The sequence below is a fragment of the Scleropages formosus genome, chromosome 8 (genome assembly GCF_900964775.1).
Source record: "Scleropages formosus chromosome 8, fSclFor1.1, whole genome shotgun sequence".
NCBI classification, from domain to species: domain Eukaryota; kingdom Metazoa; phylum Chordata; class Actinopteri; order Osteoglossiformes; family Osteoglossidae; genus Scleropages; species Scleropages formosus.
The window spans coordinates 8,273,827-8,293,058 of record NC_041813.1 but is presented as its reverse complement, the minus strand read 5'-3'; the positions used below and the strand labels follow the sequence as shown (position 1 = coordinate 8,293,058).

Here is a 19,232-nt window from a genome sequence, read left to right as displayed (position 1 = left end):
GACTGTCTAATTAGCGTTTAACACAGCGCTGAACTACTCTGGTTTCGCACAAAACTGATATTTGACAAGACAAGTCCAAATGGTTTATGCTGGCGCGCCGCTCCGAGCGCACCAGATTTCACGCGCTGTGCGCTAGCGCGCGCCGGACCGCACCGTTCTGACCGCTCGTCCGCACCCGCGCGCCGGGGCTGCGGCGCGAGCTCCGGCGGCGACGCTCGCAGTGATGCTCGTGACTGATAAGCGTTTTGCGTGACGTCAAGCGCGAGCCAAGTAACTAAAGCTGCCCGCGTTGAGCTCGCGCTCTGTTCAGCAAGACTGAAATAGCCAAGGAAATTTTTCCCTGCCCCCCCCAAATGCGCATTTAAGGTGAGATTTCTTTCTGCATTTCAACTTGCGGCGTCTCAGCTGGTGTTTCCTCTGCTCTGCTGTTCAGAACAGCACTTCATTAATAACCACTTTTTATTTCCGTATTTTCGTCTCTCTGAGGTAACACTTTTCTGTCGCGGAATACGTTACATGTCGGGGGACCAAATTCGTCAAGGTACCAGTTAGCCCGACTCCTTTGCCTAGAAAAAGCTCGCGTGCCAACTTCTCCAGCGGTACTTGAGTGGTTATTTGCCCGTATAATACGTATTGCTGCTCACTCACTGAGGCGAAAATCAGGTGCCTTTTGCTTCTTCTTTCCAGGGCGAACCTGCCGTGTGCGGACCGAGCCATGGGGGCTGCGCTCGACAAACTGCGGGACTTCAGTCCGCTGCGGTGGTTGAGGGAGGAGAGGCAGTCCAGGCGACTCATTCTGCTCATCGTTTTCATCGCCCTGCTGCTCGACAATATGCTTCTCACGGTGGTGGGTGAGTGGAGCGCAGCGACACCCCGCGCGCAGACAAACAGCCCGTGCGCAAAAACAGCCCGCGCGCAAACACCCCGCGCTGCCTGCCGCTCACACCTGTTACGCGCCGCGTCTCTCTCATATAATAACCTGCCTCGAATCGTAACATCTGGAACGCAGAGTCTTTTGCGGTTGTGGGGGAGTAATGGAGCATTTCTGCGGTGTAAAAAAAGTTTTTTTTGGTCCCTTTAACTTAATTTTCATTTATAACCTAAATCATTGCAGTGTAAGTCACCTTGGCTTGGTGAAGTGTGGGCTGATAACACTGTGTGGAGTTCATTGGAAGTCGATTTGGAGAAAAGCATCTGCTAAATAAAAATATAAATGTAAATATATGTAAATGTTTAATTTCTCATCTAGGGTAGTAAACATGTCGATGGAAGACGTTAGATCCGAATGATTTACAGCCGTTTTATCCTTGGAAAATTGTGGAGTTTCTCTTCCCTTTTATAAAAAAAAAAAAAAAAGTCTCGTGATAAGAGAGTAACACAGGAAGGAAGGTGACTGGAATTTATCAAAATAATGTTGTTATACTAACTGACACAAAGTAATTGGATTCGATCTGATCAGCAAATTGCTAGTTATACGCGAAACTGAAACTCTCGGACAGCGCGTTTCCTTATATTTATAGAGTCCAGACCTGTTAACCGTTATTATGATTATTATGTATCTTATTTGTTCTCCTATGGTGCATGTTTGCCCGATTGTTACCACCCTGTTGTTATACTGGGCTTGATCGTAACATAATCAACCTAACAAGGACAAATATAGAGGAGTGTGCTTTTATGCACTTGTTCTTTAAACATTTTTTAAATGCTAATGTTTACTGTGATAAAACATTAAACAGCAACTTCAGGTCTTTAGTGACCTTATGAAGGTGGATTCGTTTTTAAAGAAAGTTCCTAGACATAGACAAGTGTAGATATTCTAAAATTAGATTTCACACATGATGCTGTATTTCTCTCGGGAGTTTTGCATTGCATCAAGGTTTCAGCCCACTTTGCATAGTAATACAGCTTCCCACAATTTCCTTGGCACCACCAACACTCGCATCTCTCTGATTCTTTGAGACCAGAATTTGTGTTTACCTGACTGTCTTTGTGTAGTGATTTTGTCCTGAGTGTGAAGTACAAAAATATCAATTACAAAGGTTAAAACCTTCCTCTTATCTTCTTTTGGTCTCAGAAACCATCACTGGTGCCGGGATATCACAAGATTTCTGTATACTGTACTTGTACATCTAAATGTGTACTTTACCTCAGTACAAAATGTGTTGCACTGCTATTCCCATATGAATGACTGAAAAAATGCAAATCTGCCACTGCTGAAGGGTTGCAAAGGTTTTGAAACCATAGTTAAAGTACTGTTAGAAAGAGAAAAAGGGTAGAGTATCTTTTACCATTTGCAATGTTAACTTAATGCATAAAATTCACTAAAGTAAAAAACAGAAAATATGAGAGAGTTCTCACTGACTCAGTCTGCTGCTGTACTAATGGAGAAATAATTCTCCTAGTATTTGCAAAGGTTATGGTTTAAATATAACTATATTCTGCTTACAAATATGTTGAAAGCAGCAGAAATGTATTTTATTTTTTCAAATATTGTGGTAATTTAAAATTCTAATGTTATGTCTAAAACCTAAGGGTGGAATATAAAAGCAAACCATGTGTCTGCTACACAATGGTACTGATACAAAAAATCTCTTATTAACTGTTAGTATAGATATTTCCTTAGGGTTTGGCTAATTATTGAAATAAAACAGATTCATGAACAGAGCATGATTTTTCTCAGAATTACTTTTGCCTTGTTAGCTTGATAAAAACATAATAATCAATAATGCACTGTAGCAAAATACTGTTATAATTGTAAAATAAAACAAGCTTAATGTTTAACGATTATTCTTTAGTTTTTTAAGCGTACCACTGGGTCAGGAAGTATGTACTGGCATGAAGACCAAGTACTTCTCTTTATTTTGTAGACGTAAGCATCATATAGTCAATGCCATATAACAAAATGTTACTATAATTAAAAACCTGTTGGGTAACATACAGTATATAATTTTTGAAAATGTACACATTTGTGGTGGTGGTATATTCAGCAGTAACATACATTTAGTAGTATATTAAAATGGCATATAACTATCTCTCTAATCTATACTTCAGCTAACACAGGATAAACCTATTTGACATGAACAATAATAACTGAAAAGATTAAACAAATTGAAGTCATTAAATTACAATGTTGTGGACCTCTTTGGCACAATAAGAACCACTGTTTGTGTTAGACTGAGGGGCGCGGTAATGCAGCGGGTTTGGCCAGGTCCTGCTCTCTGGCGGGTTTGAGGTTCGAGTCCTGCTTGGGGTGCCTTGTGATGGACTGGTGTCCTGTCCTGGGTGTGTCCCCTCCCCCTCAAGCCTTACGGTCTCTGGTTCGCTGCAACTCCCTGCTTAGGACAAGCGGTTTCAGCCTCTGTGTGTGTGTTTATCTTACATGTACCTAGCATTTCAGAGTCTAAAATTAGCCATGTAGTAAAACTGATTAAAAGTTTCTCAGGATGGCTGATTTAAAAAAAGAATGGTAAGCAAACTACTAAAGTGAAATTGACAAAACTGTTTTCCAGGATAAATAGCAATAATGTGTTGTGATATGTGAAAAATTAAACCATTCACAAGGACATATCAGAATCTATTTTGAATATTAGGGGGGTGTGGTGGCACAGTGGGTTGGACCACAGTCCTGCTCTCTGGTGGGTCTGGGGTTCGAGTCCCGCTTGGGGTGCCTTGCGACGGACTGGCGTCCCATCCTGGGTGTGTCCCCTCCCCCTCCGGCCTTACGCCCTCTGTTGCCGGGTAGGCTCCGGTTCCCTGCGACCCCGTATAGGACAAGCGGTTCTGTGTGTGTGTGTGTGTGTGTGTGTTTTCTGTTTCATGTTCTCTGTTGTTTATAAATAAGATACTCAACACAGCCCACTGTGATATCTGCGCATAACATATCTATCTTGCAAGTTTGTCTATAGAGTAAACAGATCATTATTAAACCGTGTGCAGCTTGAAAAACTTGAAATTTAGTATATAATCTAGTAAAAGATAAAAATGACTGGTCATTGTTCACTTTTCTTCTGTTCCCTCTACACTCCTCAGTCCCCATCATCCCTAGCTACCTGTACATGACAGCAGAAGAAGACGTTGCTGTGAGGAACCAGACGCCTTCCCCATACCAATCCACCAGCAACTTTCAAACAATCCTATCCCTCTATGACAACTCCACCAGGGTGATTGAAAGTATAGCCCAGTTGACCACACGGATGCCCACACAGAAGCCAATGGTTCAAGAGGCCTTCAGCACATCCATCACACCAACCAATGCTACTGATTTAAACTGCCCAAAAGAGGATGATAAACTCCTAAATGAAAATGTGAAGGTTGGATTGCTTTTTGCCTCCAAGGCAACTGTGCAGCTGATCACCAACCCGTTTATTGGACCTCTGACTAACAGGTGGGTTACTAACCTTGTGTTCAACAGTAATCCACATGTTGAAGGAGTGTAGGAATTTAAGTTTATTTATGCCACCAAAAATGCAACAAACAATAGGGGTTTCTTATTGAAATATTTCTGGGAAAAAAATGCTGAAATTATTAGCATGTATATCAATTGATGGGATTGTAAGTAAAAAATTGTTGAATTTAGTCTAGTGGTGCCAACATAGCTGTTTTTTAAATTAATTTTAATCTTGAAGAAATGTAGATAAAATCTACTATTGTTAGCTGCTTGTACAAGCTTGCAACAGTCCAGAGCCTATCATGGAAGCACACAGTATTACCCCAGCCAGGGCACACTCCTGATGCAACGCCAGTCCTTTACAGCATAGTCACATGTTTGTATTTATTCACATAGCCAACGCTTTTCTCCAAAGCAACCTACGATGTTAAGGTTACAATTATTTACCCATTTATACATGCATAGTTTTACCAAAGTGAGTTAGGGTAAGTATCTTGAGGATCAAACATGTGACTTTTGGACCCCAAGGCAATAGCTGTAACCACTATGCTACCAGCTGTCACACAAAGGGCACTTTGAAGTTACTGCTTGTTCTGAAACACATGCCACCATGTCACCCTGGATAAGATTACACACACACACCGTCTGTACCGCTTGTCCCATACGGGGTTGCAGGAAGCCGGAGCCTAACCCAGCAACACAGGGCGTAAGGCTGGAGGGGGAGGGGACACACCCAGGACAGGACGCCAGTCTGTCGCAAGGCACCCCAAGCGGGACTTGACCCACCGGAGAGCAGGATGAGGTCCAACCAACTGCGCCACCGCACCCCCCCAATAAGATTTCTATTTTCTTAAAATAAGAAAATAGAAATTTAGGTAGTGTGGTGGTTGCCCAATAGAACCTGGGTTGTACGTTGGGACATGGGATGAAATCTGATTCAGCCTATGTGGAGACTGAATGTTCTCCCTATGTATATGTGGACGACTTCTGAATGTTCCGGTTTCTTTCTGCAGTCCAAAGACATAATTCAGATGAATTACGGAATTTAAAATGCCCCTAATGTGTATATGTGTCAGTGTGTTAAACTGCTCTTTTGAATAAATGAGCAAATGATTGTAGGGAGTTTAGTATAATGTGCCTAGCCTTTGTTAGTTGCCTTGGACAAAGGTGTCAGCTAAGCACTAGTAATCACTGTACATCACTTTGGAGAAAAGCAGCTGAAGGAGGAGCTGTAAATGTCATAAATTTTGTAAATATATTTCCACTGACAGTTACTACATATTTTTCCTCCTGTTTCTTAGAGTGTGGAAGGGAAGGATTAAATGATAAACTTACTTTACATTTTTTTAAAAAAACAAGCCTTGAATACCCTGCGCAAAAAATGAAAACAGACTCATCTATAAGACTCATACACTTCACCAGTGAATTTTGATTCAGCAACAATCTGTGTTCATTGATAGCACTTCTTATTGTGGTGTTCAGGGGCTGTTTTCTGACAAGCTTTCTGGTTTGAATGGTATTCCTGTTATAGTTCTCATGATCAAGATTCTTGCCTGAAATGGATACAGAAAGAAGACGCTGCTGTAAAAATGGGTACACCAGCACAAACTTGATTATCTAGCACTGTACATCCCCTTGGAAAAAGGTGGCATCCAAATAAAAGTTTAAGGGTTGAATTTGTGAAAGTGGGTTTTGTCTGTATCCGAAACATCACATAAAATCTGTGAATACCGTGGCTGGTTGAGATAAATTAGTGTTAACTTCCGGTATGCTAATGAAAATGGTACTTTAGGATTTTTGCCCTTTATTGACATTAATAACAGAGTAATTACAGTTCGGATTTCAGGAGAGTAAGCACTAATGAAACCTGGATTATTCTTAACCTAATTCACTACTTTCCCAGGAGATGAGTACTCAATTATTTCAATTAAAGCACACATTACTATGAACATGTCTGGAAAGTGGGGGATAAGGGTGCAAATATTAAAAGTACTTAAAGGAGTTATACACAAAGCAGCAGCACTGTGACAGCGAATGTGATGCTGATATGTAGGGAACAAGTGTGTCCTCGGTCTTCTTGACTTTGTTCGCCCAAGTTCTAGTTGTTATAATATACTACACTGTATTTAGTGTGTTACTGCACACCTGTTAATGCAGCATTCCGAAAACAATCGGCACTCAGTGAGGATCTGTCATTCACGCTTGGTTCAGCCATCATCACCTGAGTGCCACCGTTCACGAACTTTCCCTGTTGAGTGGTGCAGACAGACAGCAGGATTAGTAATCTGAGTAGTCTAAGTAGCCCCTTGCTGCGAAACTTTGAAAATGGTGCTCAAATGCCTGCTTAACTGTCCGATTTCCTCACCCGGAACCATCTCCTCGATGGATATCCATCTTGTTTAACAGTTGGTCACTCCACTGAGATGGCGTTTCTGGCCCTTCTGCTGCATTCAGCACTGTCAACCAGCGGATTTTACTCTTCCCCTCTTAGTCAGCTTTGCATCAACCACTACACCACAACCAGACCCCTTTGCTCGTCTATTTCTCCTAGCTTGGTGGTCCCACACACGAAAAGTAAAGCACAGAGGTGCTCAGTTCTGGCTCCATTGTGGTAGAATGACCTCCCCCTCTCACTCAGAACTACAGAAACTCTGTTACATTCAAGAAGGGTCTGAAAATTCACTTTGCCCATGATCTCTCCAGCTCATGTATGGTGTAAATGTTCATGCATCGTAACTTTATGATCATCCCCAGATGAGACTTTACACAGCTGCTACTCCTGCATTGTATGTGAATGTTTGTGTACCTTAAAAAAAATGTAGGAAGGTTATCAGGATTCATCTATCCTGTCTTTTATTCAACTACTTGAGGGATGAACATCGGTGCATCTAGGGGAAAGTAACAAACTAGGTTTACTTAATCACATGTCTGCAGCTATGTCTCTTTCTCTTAATATAATGCACAAATTGTATTTTCGCTGAGATGTACATCGCTTGGGAGAAAAGCGTCTGCTAAATAAATAAAAGTAAATGCGCACACAGAAACACATACATACTTGCTAACTTGAATGTAGAGTGGGGTTTCCCATTAAAAGCAAGAGCTGTGACCAGAGTTATTTCTAGTCATGTGAACCTTTTTGTTAGGAACTGGTGGTTTCAAAGGCAGGCCAGCTGCAAACATTTGGAAAGAGTAGTTAAATGAAATTATTAAACACAGAGTAAAGTGTTTCCATACTCTGTGGCTTCTGCGTTTGTTGTTTTTTTTTTTATTATGTTTAATTTCTAAAAACTTGTACACCTTTCATACGCAAAACCTCTATTTATATTTATACTGCAAACCACCATTTGGAAGAGGGTTGAAATTAGTTATTTTTCACAACTTGGTTTATGGGAATATTAATTCAAGTACAGTAAGATGAATATGTTTTGTGCAGTAAAACAACTGGAAAGTCTCCAAGAATTTGTTTTGATATGACGGGTGTGACTTAGATGACTTATGGTGACTTATGTTAATCAAGCGTTACGACCAAAGAGTTCTGTACTTCTTGTCTGTCCATGCAGAATAGGATACCAGATCCCTTTGTTTGCCGGGTTCTGCATCATGTTCGTCTCTACCATTAGTAAGTACTGAGTTTATAGTTTTATAGTTCTGACTTTATTAGTTCAGTGGTTTACACAATTTTGCCCTAACTGCATCATTTCCTTTCTCTTGCTTATCTCTGTATGAAGTGTTTGCTTTCTCGAAAAGCTACACACTGCTGTTTCTGGCTCGATCTCTACAAGGGGTTGGATCATCCTGCTCCTCGGTTGCTGGTAGGAGAATTAAAGTTTTTCTGAATCAGTACAATTAAAGGTACACTGTCAGATATTACCGGACATTAAAATATGTACTGTACCCCCAGAACTGAAAGCAATTAAGGGAAGAGAACATGCATCAGTGATACAAAGTGACTTAAATATACCCCCTGCGATGTGAGGAAAACTCAGCTGTGGCCTTTTGCTTTGAAAGACTGTAAATCTCAGCTGTGAAAATGAAAGCCCCTGTAAATATGTGAAGTATGGTTCCAGCAAGGTGACATATGACATGAAAAACCAAAACAATCTTAACCAAAGGGGGGTTCTTTGAGCATTTAGCCTTCCTGTCACACTAAGTTTCAAATTATTGAAGAAATTTGTCTTACTTATAGTGACTGCGGTAATAGCAAGTTCAGTGATGGGTGTAACTGTCAGTTTTTCTGCGGGTTGATTTATATGGATTGCTTAAATTGTCAATTGGAAGGATCCCAGGTTTTTTAGTGTATTTGTAAATGATACAATTATTGCTGTCAGAGTATGGATTAGATCTAAGTAAACTGTAGCCCAAAGGCTATAGACATGTGTAGAGTACAGGAGTCTTGAGGTTGGGTTTTTAAAATTACCTCAGCAACATGCATGAAGTGCTTAGATATGTGGAATAATGCTACATCTTTCATCCTTCTTATAGTGAAAGTCTAAAGATGGGCATGCTTTTGTGTTTGTGAGGGATGGGGATGCTGGCCAGTGTCTACACCAATGATGAAGAGCGAGGAAATGCCATTGGGATAGCTTTGGGTGGACTCGCCATGGGAGTTTTAGGTCTGTATGCAAAGGCAAACAGAAACTTACAAACAGTAAATGCTACTTTGTTATAATGCTGTTGCTCTACACTCCTGAATTCAAGTAGGCTTTTTACTCACAGGATTGTGCATGCAGGCTTTTCCACCAAAGATTTTTTAAATGTGTACAATGTGTATAAAGGAATTTTTAAATTATTATCTAAGAGAGACACTCAAAACAGACCTCCAAATTCTTTAGCCACAAGTATGCCACAGAAACAGAACTAAACTTTTTTAAATGCAATTTGGGTATTTTGCTGCTTGTATGGTGAAAACGTAAGATGTTTCAGTTCTCTGTGTTATTAGTTATCATAAGTGATTATTAATTCAATCTTACCAGACCAGATGATGGATAGCTGACAGAGACTGTTTGCTCATCAGAATTGTGCTTGTGCATCTGATTGGTTTAAACATGTTGTGGGTGTATCCAGTTACTGGAATTGTTTGATTAAATAAACTACAGTTTCTGGAAGATTTGAGAGCATATGCAAAGGTTTTTGGTGATTGTTTAATGGTGGGTCACTTCTGTTTTCGCAGTTGGTCCTCCATTCGGCAGCGTGATGTATGAATTTGTGGGCAGAGCAACTCCTTTTCTCGTATTGGCGGTTCTGGCTATGCTGGATGGGGGTAAGATAATTGTGTGTATTGACACATCTAAAAGTGTGTTGAGCAGCCTGTGTTACAAGGACTTTTTTCCCAGTTATTTTTACAGTTTCTCCTTCCCCTGTCCATAGCTTTGCAACTGTTTGTCCTTCAGCCATCGAAAGTGGCACCAGAGGTGAGTAATTGACTAGGATTAGTACTCATTTGTAATATGTATGCCAGTCAAGACCAGTAAAACTCCTGAGTGGGTGTGTGTTGCACACATCATCTTTAACCAATATAAGAAAAATCAATAATTTAAGCAGCTATGAAGAGCAGCCTCGTGGCTCAGCTAGTAGTGCTGCTGTCTCACAGTGCCTGGGGGTGTGAGAAGATGTGGATTTGATCCCCACTCAGTCTGTGTGAAGTTTGCGTGTTCTCAACGTGTCTGTGTGGGATTCCTCTGGGTGCTCTGGTTTCCTCCAACAGTCCGAAGACATGCTTTTCAGGTTCAAGCCTAGTGTGTGAGTGACAGAGGGAATGTGTTCCACTGATGTATGGATGAGTTACCTATTGTAAGTAGTGTATCTAGCAGTATAAGTCACCTTAGTGAATAAGGTGTGTGGGCTGATGTAACACTACATAGAGTTCATTCAGAGTTGCTTTGGAGAAAAGCATCTGGTAAATAAATAAATGTAATGTAGCTAATGTAAGAAACAAATGGTTGTGTTGGCCTGAACATAACTAACTGATGGGTAGGCACTTCTAAGAAGACATTTGAAGTCTGGCAGTGGTCTTGAACTCCACTACTTAAGAAATAGATTGGTTTATTTCTTAAATGTTCTGTAATTATTTTGTGTCAGTCAGCTGACATAGTGCTTGAAATATAAATTTGCTTTGAAATGAGAGGCAACAGTGGTAACATTCATCTCAGGGTAATATGAAGTAAGTGTTATTGTAGGAGGGCAGAATTGTTTTTTTATAGTGTGCCAGGCTACTAACATCTACTTTATAGCTAAGATTGGAATTTGCAGCATTTTTAGCCTAATTCAGTTGGTTTTGACTCCATGGCCAAAGTTGAATTCTTAAAGAACTGCACTAATTAATTGTCAGCCTGTCATTTTCAAATATCTTTCTGCCACCTTGCACAAAGAATCAAGTTTATTTCAAGCTGCCCAGGATGTTTTGTTGTTAAACTTTTTGTGAGGTAATATCGTCCCTAGCAGTATAAACCCTCAGAACCTGTGCCAGTAGAGGGTCTTGCAGAGGGATTTTCATGTAATCCAAAGAGAGTGTAGAATAGTGCAGAATTTATTCATATATCAATTTATCACACAATTGGCTTTTGCCAGGGATGGTGATTTTCTATCAAGTTAATTCACGGACATATCACGGTTGAAGAACAAGCTCTGTGCAGTAACAGAGAGGAACAATGAACTGTTGCTCGATATCCCCTGGGCTTTCTCTTAAAGCTGTGTCACAGGTCCTGGTTTTTTGTTGAAATGGATTTGTCACAGCTGCAAAAGCTGTAGAATGAGAAGATGTTTATCTAAGATTGCTTTAATGACACCCGACTTTGAAAGAAAGCGATGCCTATCAGTTTTTTATACAAAGAAAGGGTGAGCAAGTGACTAAAACTGAATGAGTGCAGGTGCTTGAAAAGCAGTCCATAATATTATACCGCTAGGATCTCATTGTTTTTCATTTAGGATGGCACTCGTCACTGTTGGACCTTATGACCACACACAACCGTTTAAAATGTGTCAGAATCCACAAACTGACATCTTAACATTCTTATGATTTGTTTCAAATATTGGCACCAGTTTTACTCGCATGCATTACCAAATTTCAGATATAAAAATTATAGTAGTTTTTTTCCACAAGGTAATTCAGTTTGTGTATCCATACCTTTGGGTTAATAAAGGAATAACGTAATTGTTTGCCCTTGTGCTTTCAGTAATCAGCAAATGTAATTGAATTTCATAGTGCACAAGCACAAGGTATGGTTTTCTCATTTCTTTTTAATTTTTATCTCTTACAGAGCCAAAAGGGAACACCACTTGTGACACTCATGCGAGATCCTTACATACTCATTGCTGCAGGTAAGACAAAAAGAAGAGTGGAAAACTGATTAGAGATTGATGGAAAGTTTTATAGGCAATGGTCTCAAAAATATGGGCAAGTCAACATCAGAATGGCTTTAAAAAAACTAAATTAAAGTTATAGAATGGCCTAGTCAAAGAGGAATGGCCAGAATTCCTTTACAGTGATGTGAGAGCCTGGTCAAGTTAAAGTTATAGCAGCTAAATGTGGCGGCAACCTGGAATCCCTGATCCAGTGGAGAGACAAAAGAGTGAATTTTACAAAACAGAGCGACAGAAAATGTTCTCTGATAATCATCTTGGTTTATTTCCCAGGGTCCATTTGCTTTGCAAACATGGGAATTGCCATGATGGAGCCTGCACTGCCAATCTGGATGATGCAGACCATGTGTTCGCGGAAATGGCAGCTAGGTAATTCAAAGTATTCCTAGGAATCCTTTACTCTTGTTATTGCTTTATGATTTATTATTAGTAAAAGTGTGTTTTTACCAACAAATGTCTTTTTTAGAAGTTTTGTCTTTTTCCTCACAAAGGTTTTTGGAATGTCCAAGGAAATGAAACATTATAATGGACATTATCAGTTCAGAGTCTATCTTCTGTTTCAACTCAAAATTCAGATTTTTGCCAAAGTTAGTTGGCTTATGAGTCAGTTGTGCGTAGTAATTGTTTCTTAATTTTACTTAATATTAATGAACCATTAAGAATTGTATTACTTGTGTACATATTGATTGCAGAGGAAGAATTCTTTGTGCATTGCTGTTGTTTGTGTTCCATGGGTGTCGTTCCCCCCAGACTTCAGGAGATAATGGAGAGGAGTGTATATACTGGGATAGGTGGTGAGAAGCTAATTAGAAGGGAGAGGGGGAATCAGGAGCAGGCAGGATATGAGGGTGTCATTCACAACTGAAAGCAGAGCGTCTTGTCTGAGGGGCTTCATTACTGTCTCTCGCAGGCGCCAGCGACTCTCTGATGGAAGCTGATAAAACACGCTTATCTCCTCCTTTCTCTGCCTCTTTTTTCCATCAGGCATGGCGTTTTTGCCTGCCAGTGTCTCCTACCTTATTGGAACCAACATCTTCGCTGTTCTTGCACACAAAATGGGAAGGTAGGGGGGAAATTACTCTTATCACCCTCAGACTGTGCGTTTCCGTCAATGCTCACGTTAAATGAGATTTCAGTGTCGCGCCTGTATGATTATTGGCTCCTTATTGAAAACGCAGTCCAAAATCCAAAATACTGAAGATATTTGTCCATATATTCCTGCTGTTTTAGAGGGTGATAGTTTTCTCTACTTTTGTTGTTCTGTTTAAATAGACCCATGTTATGGACATTCTGTCGGAACTTCATTCCTCATGCCTTCATTTTATTTCCTTTATAAAATGTACAAAATATGTGGGGTTAATCACTTCATTCTTTAGCTGATGTCTGGCCAACATATGGAAGACTGGAAGATATCTGCAGTTAGTATAAATAGTATGGAATGGAATGGATGAAATGAATCCTTAAGAATTCCACAGGACCATATAATCAATCAAGGATTTATCTTTAACTAAGAAGGAGTCCTTCTTTGTACGGTGAGAGTTACATAAGGCAGCTAATAGTGTAGTGATTAGAGCTGCTACCTTTGTACCCCAAGGTCCCAGGTGTGAAACCTACCTCCGGCTATAACGCTCTTGTGCAAGGTACTTACCCTAAAATCCACTCCAGTAAAAAAAAAAACTCTGTCAATAGCTGTAGATAACTCAACATTGTAAGTTGCTTTAGAGAAAAATGTCTGCTGAAAGAATAATTGTAAATTTGTCTTGCTAATGGGATTTATTATTCTTGTAATACCCTTTCTGGGTAAATTTCTTGGTTTAACAACATCTTTGGTTTATTATTTGGTTCGTGTTGTTTCCTTTCAAGGTGCATTCCATTTTAGTTATCTTCCGTTTAAATAGTGGTTTCTTTTGTGAGACTGTCAGCCTGGCCCATGTCAAGCTTCAAGGAACACAACACCAGTAGCCGCCCTTCATTTCCTCTACCTTATTGTCTATTGTCTGCTCTACCCCAGATGGCTGTGCTCTCTCATCGGAATGCTGTTGGTGGGGGTCAGCATTCTCTGTGTAAGTGTTCGCAGCATATATGGGACCACACCTGTGTGAAAAGGCAGACCCAAACTCCCATGCTTTTGTGGGGTGCGTGTCTGTGAGCATTCTCAAGCGCGAAGGGGCTAATCTCAATACAGACTGAGAGAGACACCCCCCACATCCTCTGCACAAGGAAACAGACATGTTTTCTTTTTGTCTTTTATCCACTTTTTGTCATTAAAACAATGAGCACTTAGCAGGCATTCAAGTGCACTGCATGAAACAGTGTGTTTCCAGTGACTTTTATAATTGTGGAATATCTTCAAATTGTTATGATAACTATGACAATTATAAATACATTTGTAATATTACCATGTAGAAATGACGGCACAGCAGGTAGCATTGCCTCCTCACAGCACCTGGGTAGGGTGAGAGGATGTGGGTTTGATTCCCCCTCAGTCTGTGCGGAGTTTGCATGTTCTCCCTGTCTCTGTGTGGGTTTCTTCCTACAGTCCAAAGACATGCATTTCAGGGTAAATTGGTGATTCTGAAACTCCCCTTAGTGTGTGTTCAGCTACTCTGCAATAGACTTTTGTCCCAACCAGGGTGGGCCTCACCAGTGGGCCCCTGCTCAGCCATGCACCCAGTGCTTCTGGGATATGCTCTGGATCACAGCAACCCTGATCAGGACAAGGAGTTATTGAAATTGGATGGATGATTATGATGAAATATTGTTTGTTTATTCAGCCACTGTAGTTCTAAATGGAGAAAAGCTCATACTCTGTCATGGTTTTTGTCCCGGAAGGAAGGGGCGGACTCAAGTGCAGGATGCACAGGAGTTTATTCAGACGCTAGACAGGAACCGTAGTCGGGGACAGGCAAGGGTCTTCGGACTGCAAACGAGGTACACCAGGAAATCCAGTATCGGAGTTGGAGAAACAGGCAGTAGGTCGGAGGTCGGAGCAGGGAGCAGGGAGCAGGGACACTCATTGTTCGCTTCTGCCTTTTAACCTGTCGAGCCCCAGGTGTATCCAGTTATGCTGATGACGTGGGCGTGGCATACTCAGCCTGGAAAGAGATAAAAGATCCAATTCTAACCTTCAAAATGTTCAGTATCTTGTGTCCACCTCTGTGGTTTCAAATTTCAAGCATTACTTCCTGTCTTGACTAGGTGCCATTTGCTAAAAGCATCTATGGTCTCATCGTGCCAAATTTCGGTGTGGGCTTTGCAATTGGTGAGTTGACATTTATAGCTTCTGAAATACAATTCCACTTCCACAGAAAAAAGCAACAATTTTTTTAGCTTGCCAATACATTTGTTTACATTTCTTCATTTAGCAGAAGCTTCTCTCCAAAGTGATGTACATGTCATAGAAAATACAGTACAATGTGTACATTACATTAGTAGGAAGAGAGACTTAGATGCAGATGTGTGATTCTTAAGTGCAGTTTTTCTTTCCACCGTATGAACCAATGTTCATCACACGAGTAGCTGCATAAAACTTTATCCTAATATCGACGATTCCTAATCACCTTCCTAGTATTTTTTTATATATTTAAACATTTACATTACAATATACATTTTTCTTTTGATATTTCTTCCCATCGTAACATGTATGTATCAAAATGGTTTGCTTGAATTTGAAAACACTGTTTATCTTCTGCTTTGTTGCAGGCATGGTAGATTCCTCCATGATGCCAATAATGGGCTACCTGGTGGACCTGCGGCACGTGTCTGTGTATGGCAGCGTGTATGCCATTGCTGACGTGGCCTTCTGTATGGGCTTTGCTTTAGGTTAGCAAAACGCCTCCCGGTATAGCGAGAGACCTATTAAAACTTTTTTTAAAGCATGTTGTTTTATGCTTCTGTGTACAGGAATTTAATCATTGCCTGCAAAAAGCACCTATATCAGTGTCACAAAATCTGTTGAAGGGTATTTGGTGTAAATAGCTGTTGTGAAAAGATGTACACATCTTTTCAAGATGTGTATTAAAGCTTTTCAGTGATACTTAAAATCTAGAGGTGCATATCTCAGCATTGATACAATGGTGTATATCTGGGCCTTATGTTTAGCTTATTATGGAAAAAAATTTCTAAGAAATCACAATACTGGTACCAGCAAAACAGCAAAAAATGAACACACAAATATAGCTGCAAGACATTGCCCCAGCATGCAGAGTCTGTAGCTGCTCCAAATGGGCCAGGAGAGCCACAGATGGTAACTGAGGCACTGGGGCAGGGGGGCATCACACAGCTTTCCTCAGTGGGGACGCTGCTTTACCCTTGACACGGCCCCTCCCTGTCTTCCACAGGTCCATCGGTTGGTGGTGCTATCGCCAGGAGCATTGGTTTCCCTTGGCTTATGACCATTATTGGCGTGGTGGACATCCTGTTTGCACCGTTCTGCTTCTTCCTCAGGAATCCACCTGCTAAGGAAGAGAAAATGGTGAGGAAAGTTCTCTTTTCGCTTAGTGGTTTCAACCTCAGATGTATCAGTTTGACGCTAAAGTGAGCTTAACTCTTAGTCAATATGTAGCAAACGTTAACATGAAGCAAGATATATTCCTTTGTGACTGTAAATGTGTTTTGCATGCTCTTCATTAAATTGAAGGAACTGGTTTCTTGACTGCGAATCCTGACCTGTATGAGCATTTCTTTGCGTCTTCTGCGCCATATTACTGTTCCAACATTTCTTGGCACTACAGCGGTGTCGTTTTTGCACTGTAAAATTGCCCCATAAGCATCTTCATTTTAACGTAGAACAATAAGAGGTATAGGATTACTCACTGTTTCAAATTACTGTAAAGGCAGTGTATATAAATAAATTTAATGATGAACAATGTGTTTTATTTTGTTTTTGCGTGTTTTCTGTTCATTGTCCCCTTCCGCTGTGATGACGACACGCTTCCTTTCAGGCCATCTTGATGGATCACGACTGTCCGATGAAGACCCGAATGTACACAACACAAGACACGCAGCACTACCAGATGGGAGATGAGATGGAGACAGAGAGTGACGAGTAGCTGCTTGAGCCAGACATGTATGTGACCTTTCAGAATATCTACTTTGCTTTAGAAAAAAAGAGTGAAAAAGAAGGCAGTGTTCGTGTGACTGTCCTAAGTGTGTTTTCCCACTGAATCTTGTCAGGATGTTGTACTACTGAAACAAACCAAAGTGGTTCTCGTTGCCTGTAGTGACAAACCGCTTTAGAAGAGTTACCAGCCACAAGCCTTACCCGGTGGAGCAGATACAGAAGAGGATACGTTTGATTCCATGATTGTTGTATGGCCTAGTATTGTAGGGTACATTCACTGCTCTTGCTCTCATGGGCAAGCTAATAGTCACACGTTGGTCAAACACTGAAATTCGTAGTATTGAAAAGAACAAAGTGTACTTACCTGTGTCCTGCGTTTATATTTTCAAAGGGGTAATGATTGAATGTGGCACTTTAATCTCATTGAGCGATGGCACTATGTGGATACATGTCATGTTGCTGGTGAATTATTATTTCAGTTGTACTGTAATTTAGAGCTGTTTGTGTTACTTGGTTTCCTGCTATGTTGGTCTAGAGCTTTATGAATTTTTTAACTAAATCAACAAGATATTGTGTAAATGTAATATATCGGGTAATAGCATTTAACATGGTTATCTTTCGGTTATTATTAAATTGGTGGAAACCTACCTTGAAATGGGCCTTAAAGAATTATTTACATAATCAGGGTAGATTTTTGAAAAAAGATTTATTTTTCATTGTGCAATAGGATATATATCTATTTTGTTGGGAGAAATATTTTGGTCAAACTAAGACAGTGTTACATTTGCAGCTTTTGTACGGTCTGGTCTTCTCTTCACCTCGAACGATGCGAACGCCGCTTCGATGACTGTTGTCTTTCCGTGAGGGCTTTTGCATGTTTGGTGTTCAAGCGATTTTAGTGCTTTGTGTACATGTATTGAGTTTGAAGGTATCTACTTTACCATCATAAAGTACAGTACATTTATCCATTTGCTGATAATGTGCTCCCATACTTTTAAAGTCAAAATTTGAAATTCTCCATTCATTTTAAGATGCATCTTGCTTTCCTGGTGGAAAAGCAGTTGAGTTCCACTGCCTGAATGTGGCGTAACCCTTTGCAAAAGAAGCCCTTTCTTTGGCACAAGGGCGTAACTGGTCTCACACTGATAAACAGCAACAGACTGTAGGCATCGTAAAAGCATTTCCACGGTGGACAGATTTTGGTGTGGGTGCAGTGTACATTGTTACAGGCTGAGAAGAACTGATTTAAAGGCCAAGGCCACCACCTCAAGGAGGTCTGATAAAGAAAACAGCTGGTAAAAAGTGATTTCACCACAATATGTTTCATTTTATAGCAAAGTGGCTGAAATATAAGAGGTCTTTGTGTGCTATTAGCTAGGTTTTTACTATGTAAATTCTGATGTTTGTAATCTCATGGTTCCAGTCGGGTGTGTAATGCATTTGTGGTTTCTACCAGGTCCTTACATGTATTGATACCTTGGATGAGTTTTTTTTTTTTTTAAAGGCCAGTTGTTAAATTTGCATTTCTGCACTCCTTTATTTTTACTGTGACTTTGACATTGACATATGAGCTTTTTACGATGATACGGAGCTGCCTGGAACTCATCCGCAGCACCAGCGTTGCTGTTGCCTGAATGTGCGTGTTCAAGAAATGTTATTTGCTTAAATCTTTGCTGATGACTGTGCCCACATTTTATTCTTAAAGGCTGCAGGCCTTCTGCTCTTAAATAAACTTAAAAGCACCTCCAGCTGTTACTTAAAGGCACAGCTTAACACACAGGCTGTTTCTGACCGTCTTGATAAATTCTGAGGGCTCCTTTATAACCATCAGTTTATTGCTGCATGTTCAGTGAGCCAGTTGTAGGTGATTGATTAAAATTTCAGAATGCAAAGCAGCTCTAGCGACTGTTAGTAGCCGACCCCTGACCCCTGACTTGTATTTGCATACTCGGCACATGTAACGCTGTCCCTCGGCGACTTATAGACTCACGGGGATTTGAGCCACAAAGCTGTTCACACCACACAGCCACACTGATGGTATTCTAGAGCACACATATGCCCCAGACATCAAGTGGCCCTTTCTTGTCCAGTACCCCTGAGGCAGAAATAAAAATATTGACTCGCCCTTGGTGAAGAGCACTGAGATATCACAGGAGCAGCTAGGCATACAGAGAGGCAGTTAATAACAGTCGGTGCTCATTTCTCTCTATGGGTGGCTGCACCTGGGTAATGGCAGACCTGGGGATGCAATGTGCAAGCACATGTCAAAAAGAAAAAAAAATATTAAGTGTGCTGCTGCAGGGGTTGTAACATTAATTTTTCAGAACTGGGAATTAGGGATAGACCACGCAATGACTCATAAAGCTCTTAACTATCCACCTGTTAAAGTGCTTAATTCATAATTACTAACAAATTTATAATTTG

At 40.6% G+C, this 19,232-nt stretch overlaps 1 protein-coding gene across 1 annotated transcript; it reads left to right on the top strand.

The window, feature by feature from the left end:
- The first annotated feature begins 161 nt into the window (after positions 1-161).
- Positions 162-17,461, top strand: slc18a2 (solute carrier family 18 member 2). Its single transcript, XM_018766178.2, has 16 exons — positions 162-366; positions 688-851; positions 4,030-4,384; positions 7,948-8,006; positions 8,116-8,199; positions 8,908-9,000; positions 9,558-9,647; positions 9,755-9,798; positions 11,644-11,704; positions 12,020-12,115; positions 12,731-12,809; positions 13,758-13,809; positions 14,945-15,008; positions 15,449-15,568; positions 16,087-16,220; positions 16,690-17,461. The coding sequence occupies exons 2-16, from the start codon at positions 716-718 to the stop codon at positions 16,795-16,797; spliced, it is 1,575 nt and encodes a 524-aa protein (XP_018621694.2). The 5' UTR covers positions 162-366; positions 688-715; the 3' UTR covers positions 16,798-17,461.
- Positions 17,462-19,232: the final 1,771 nt, after the last annotated feature.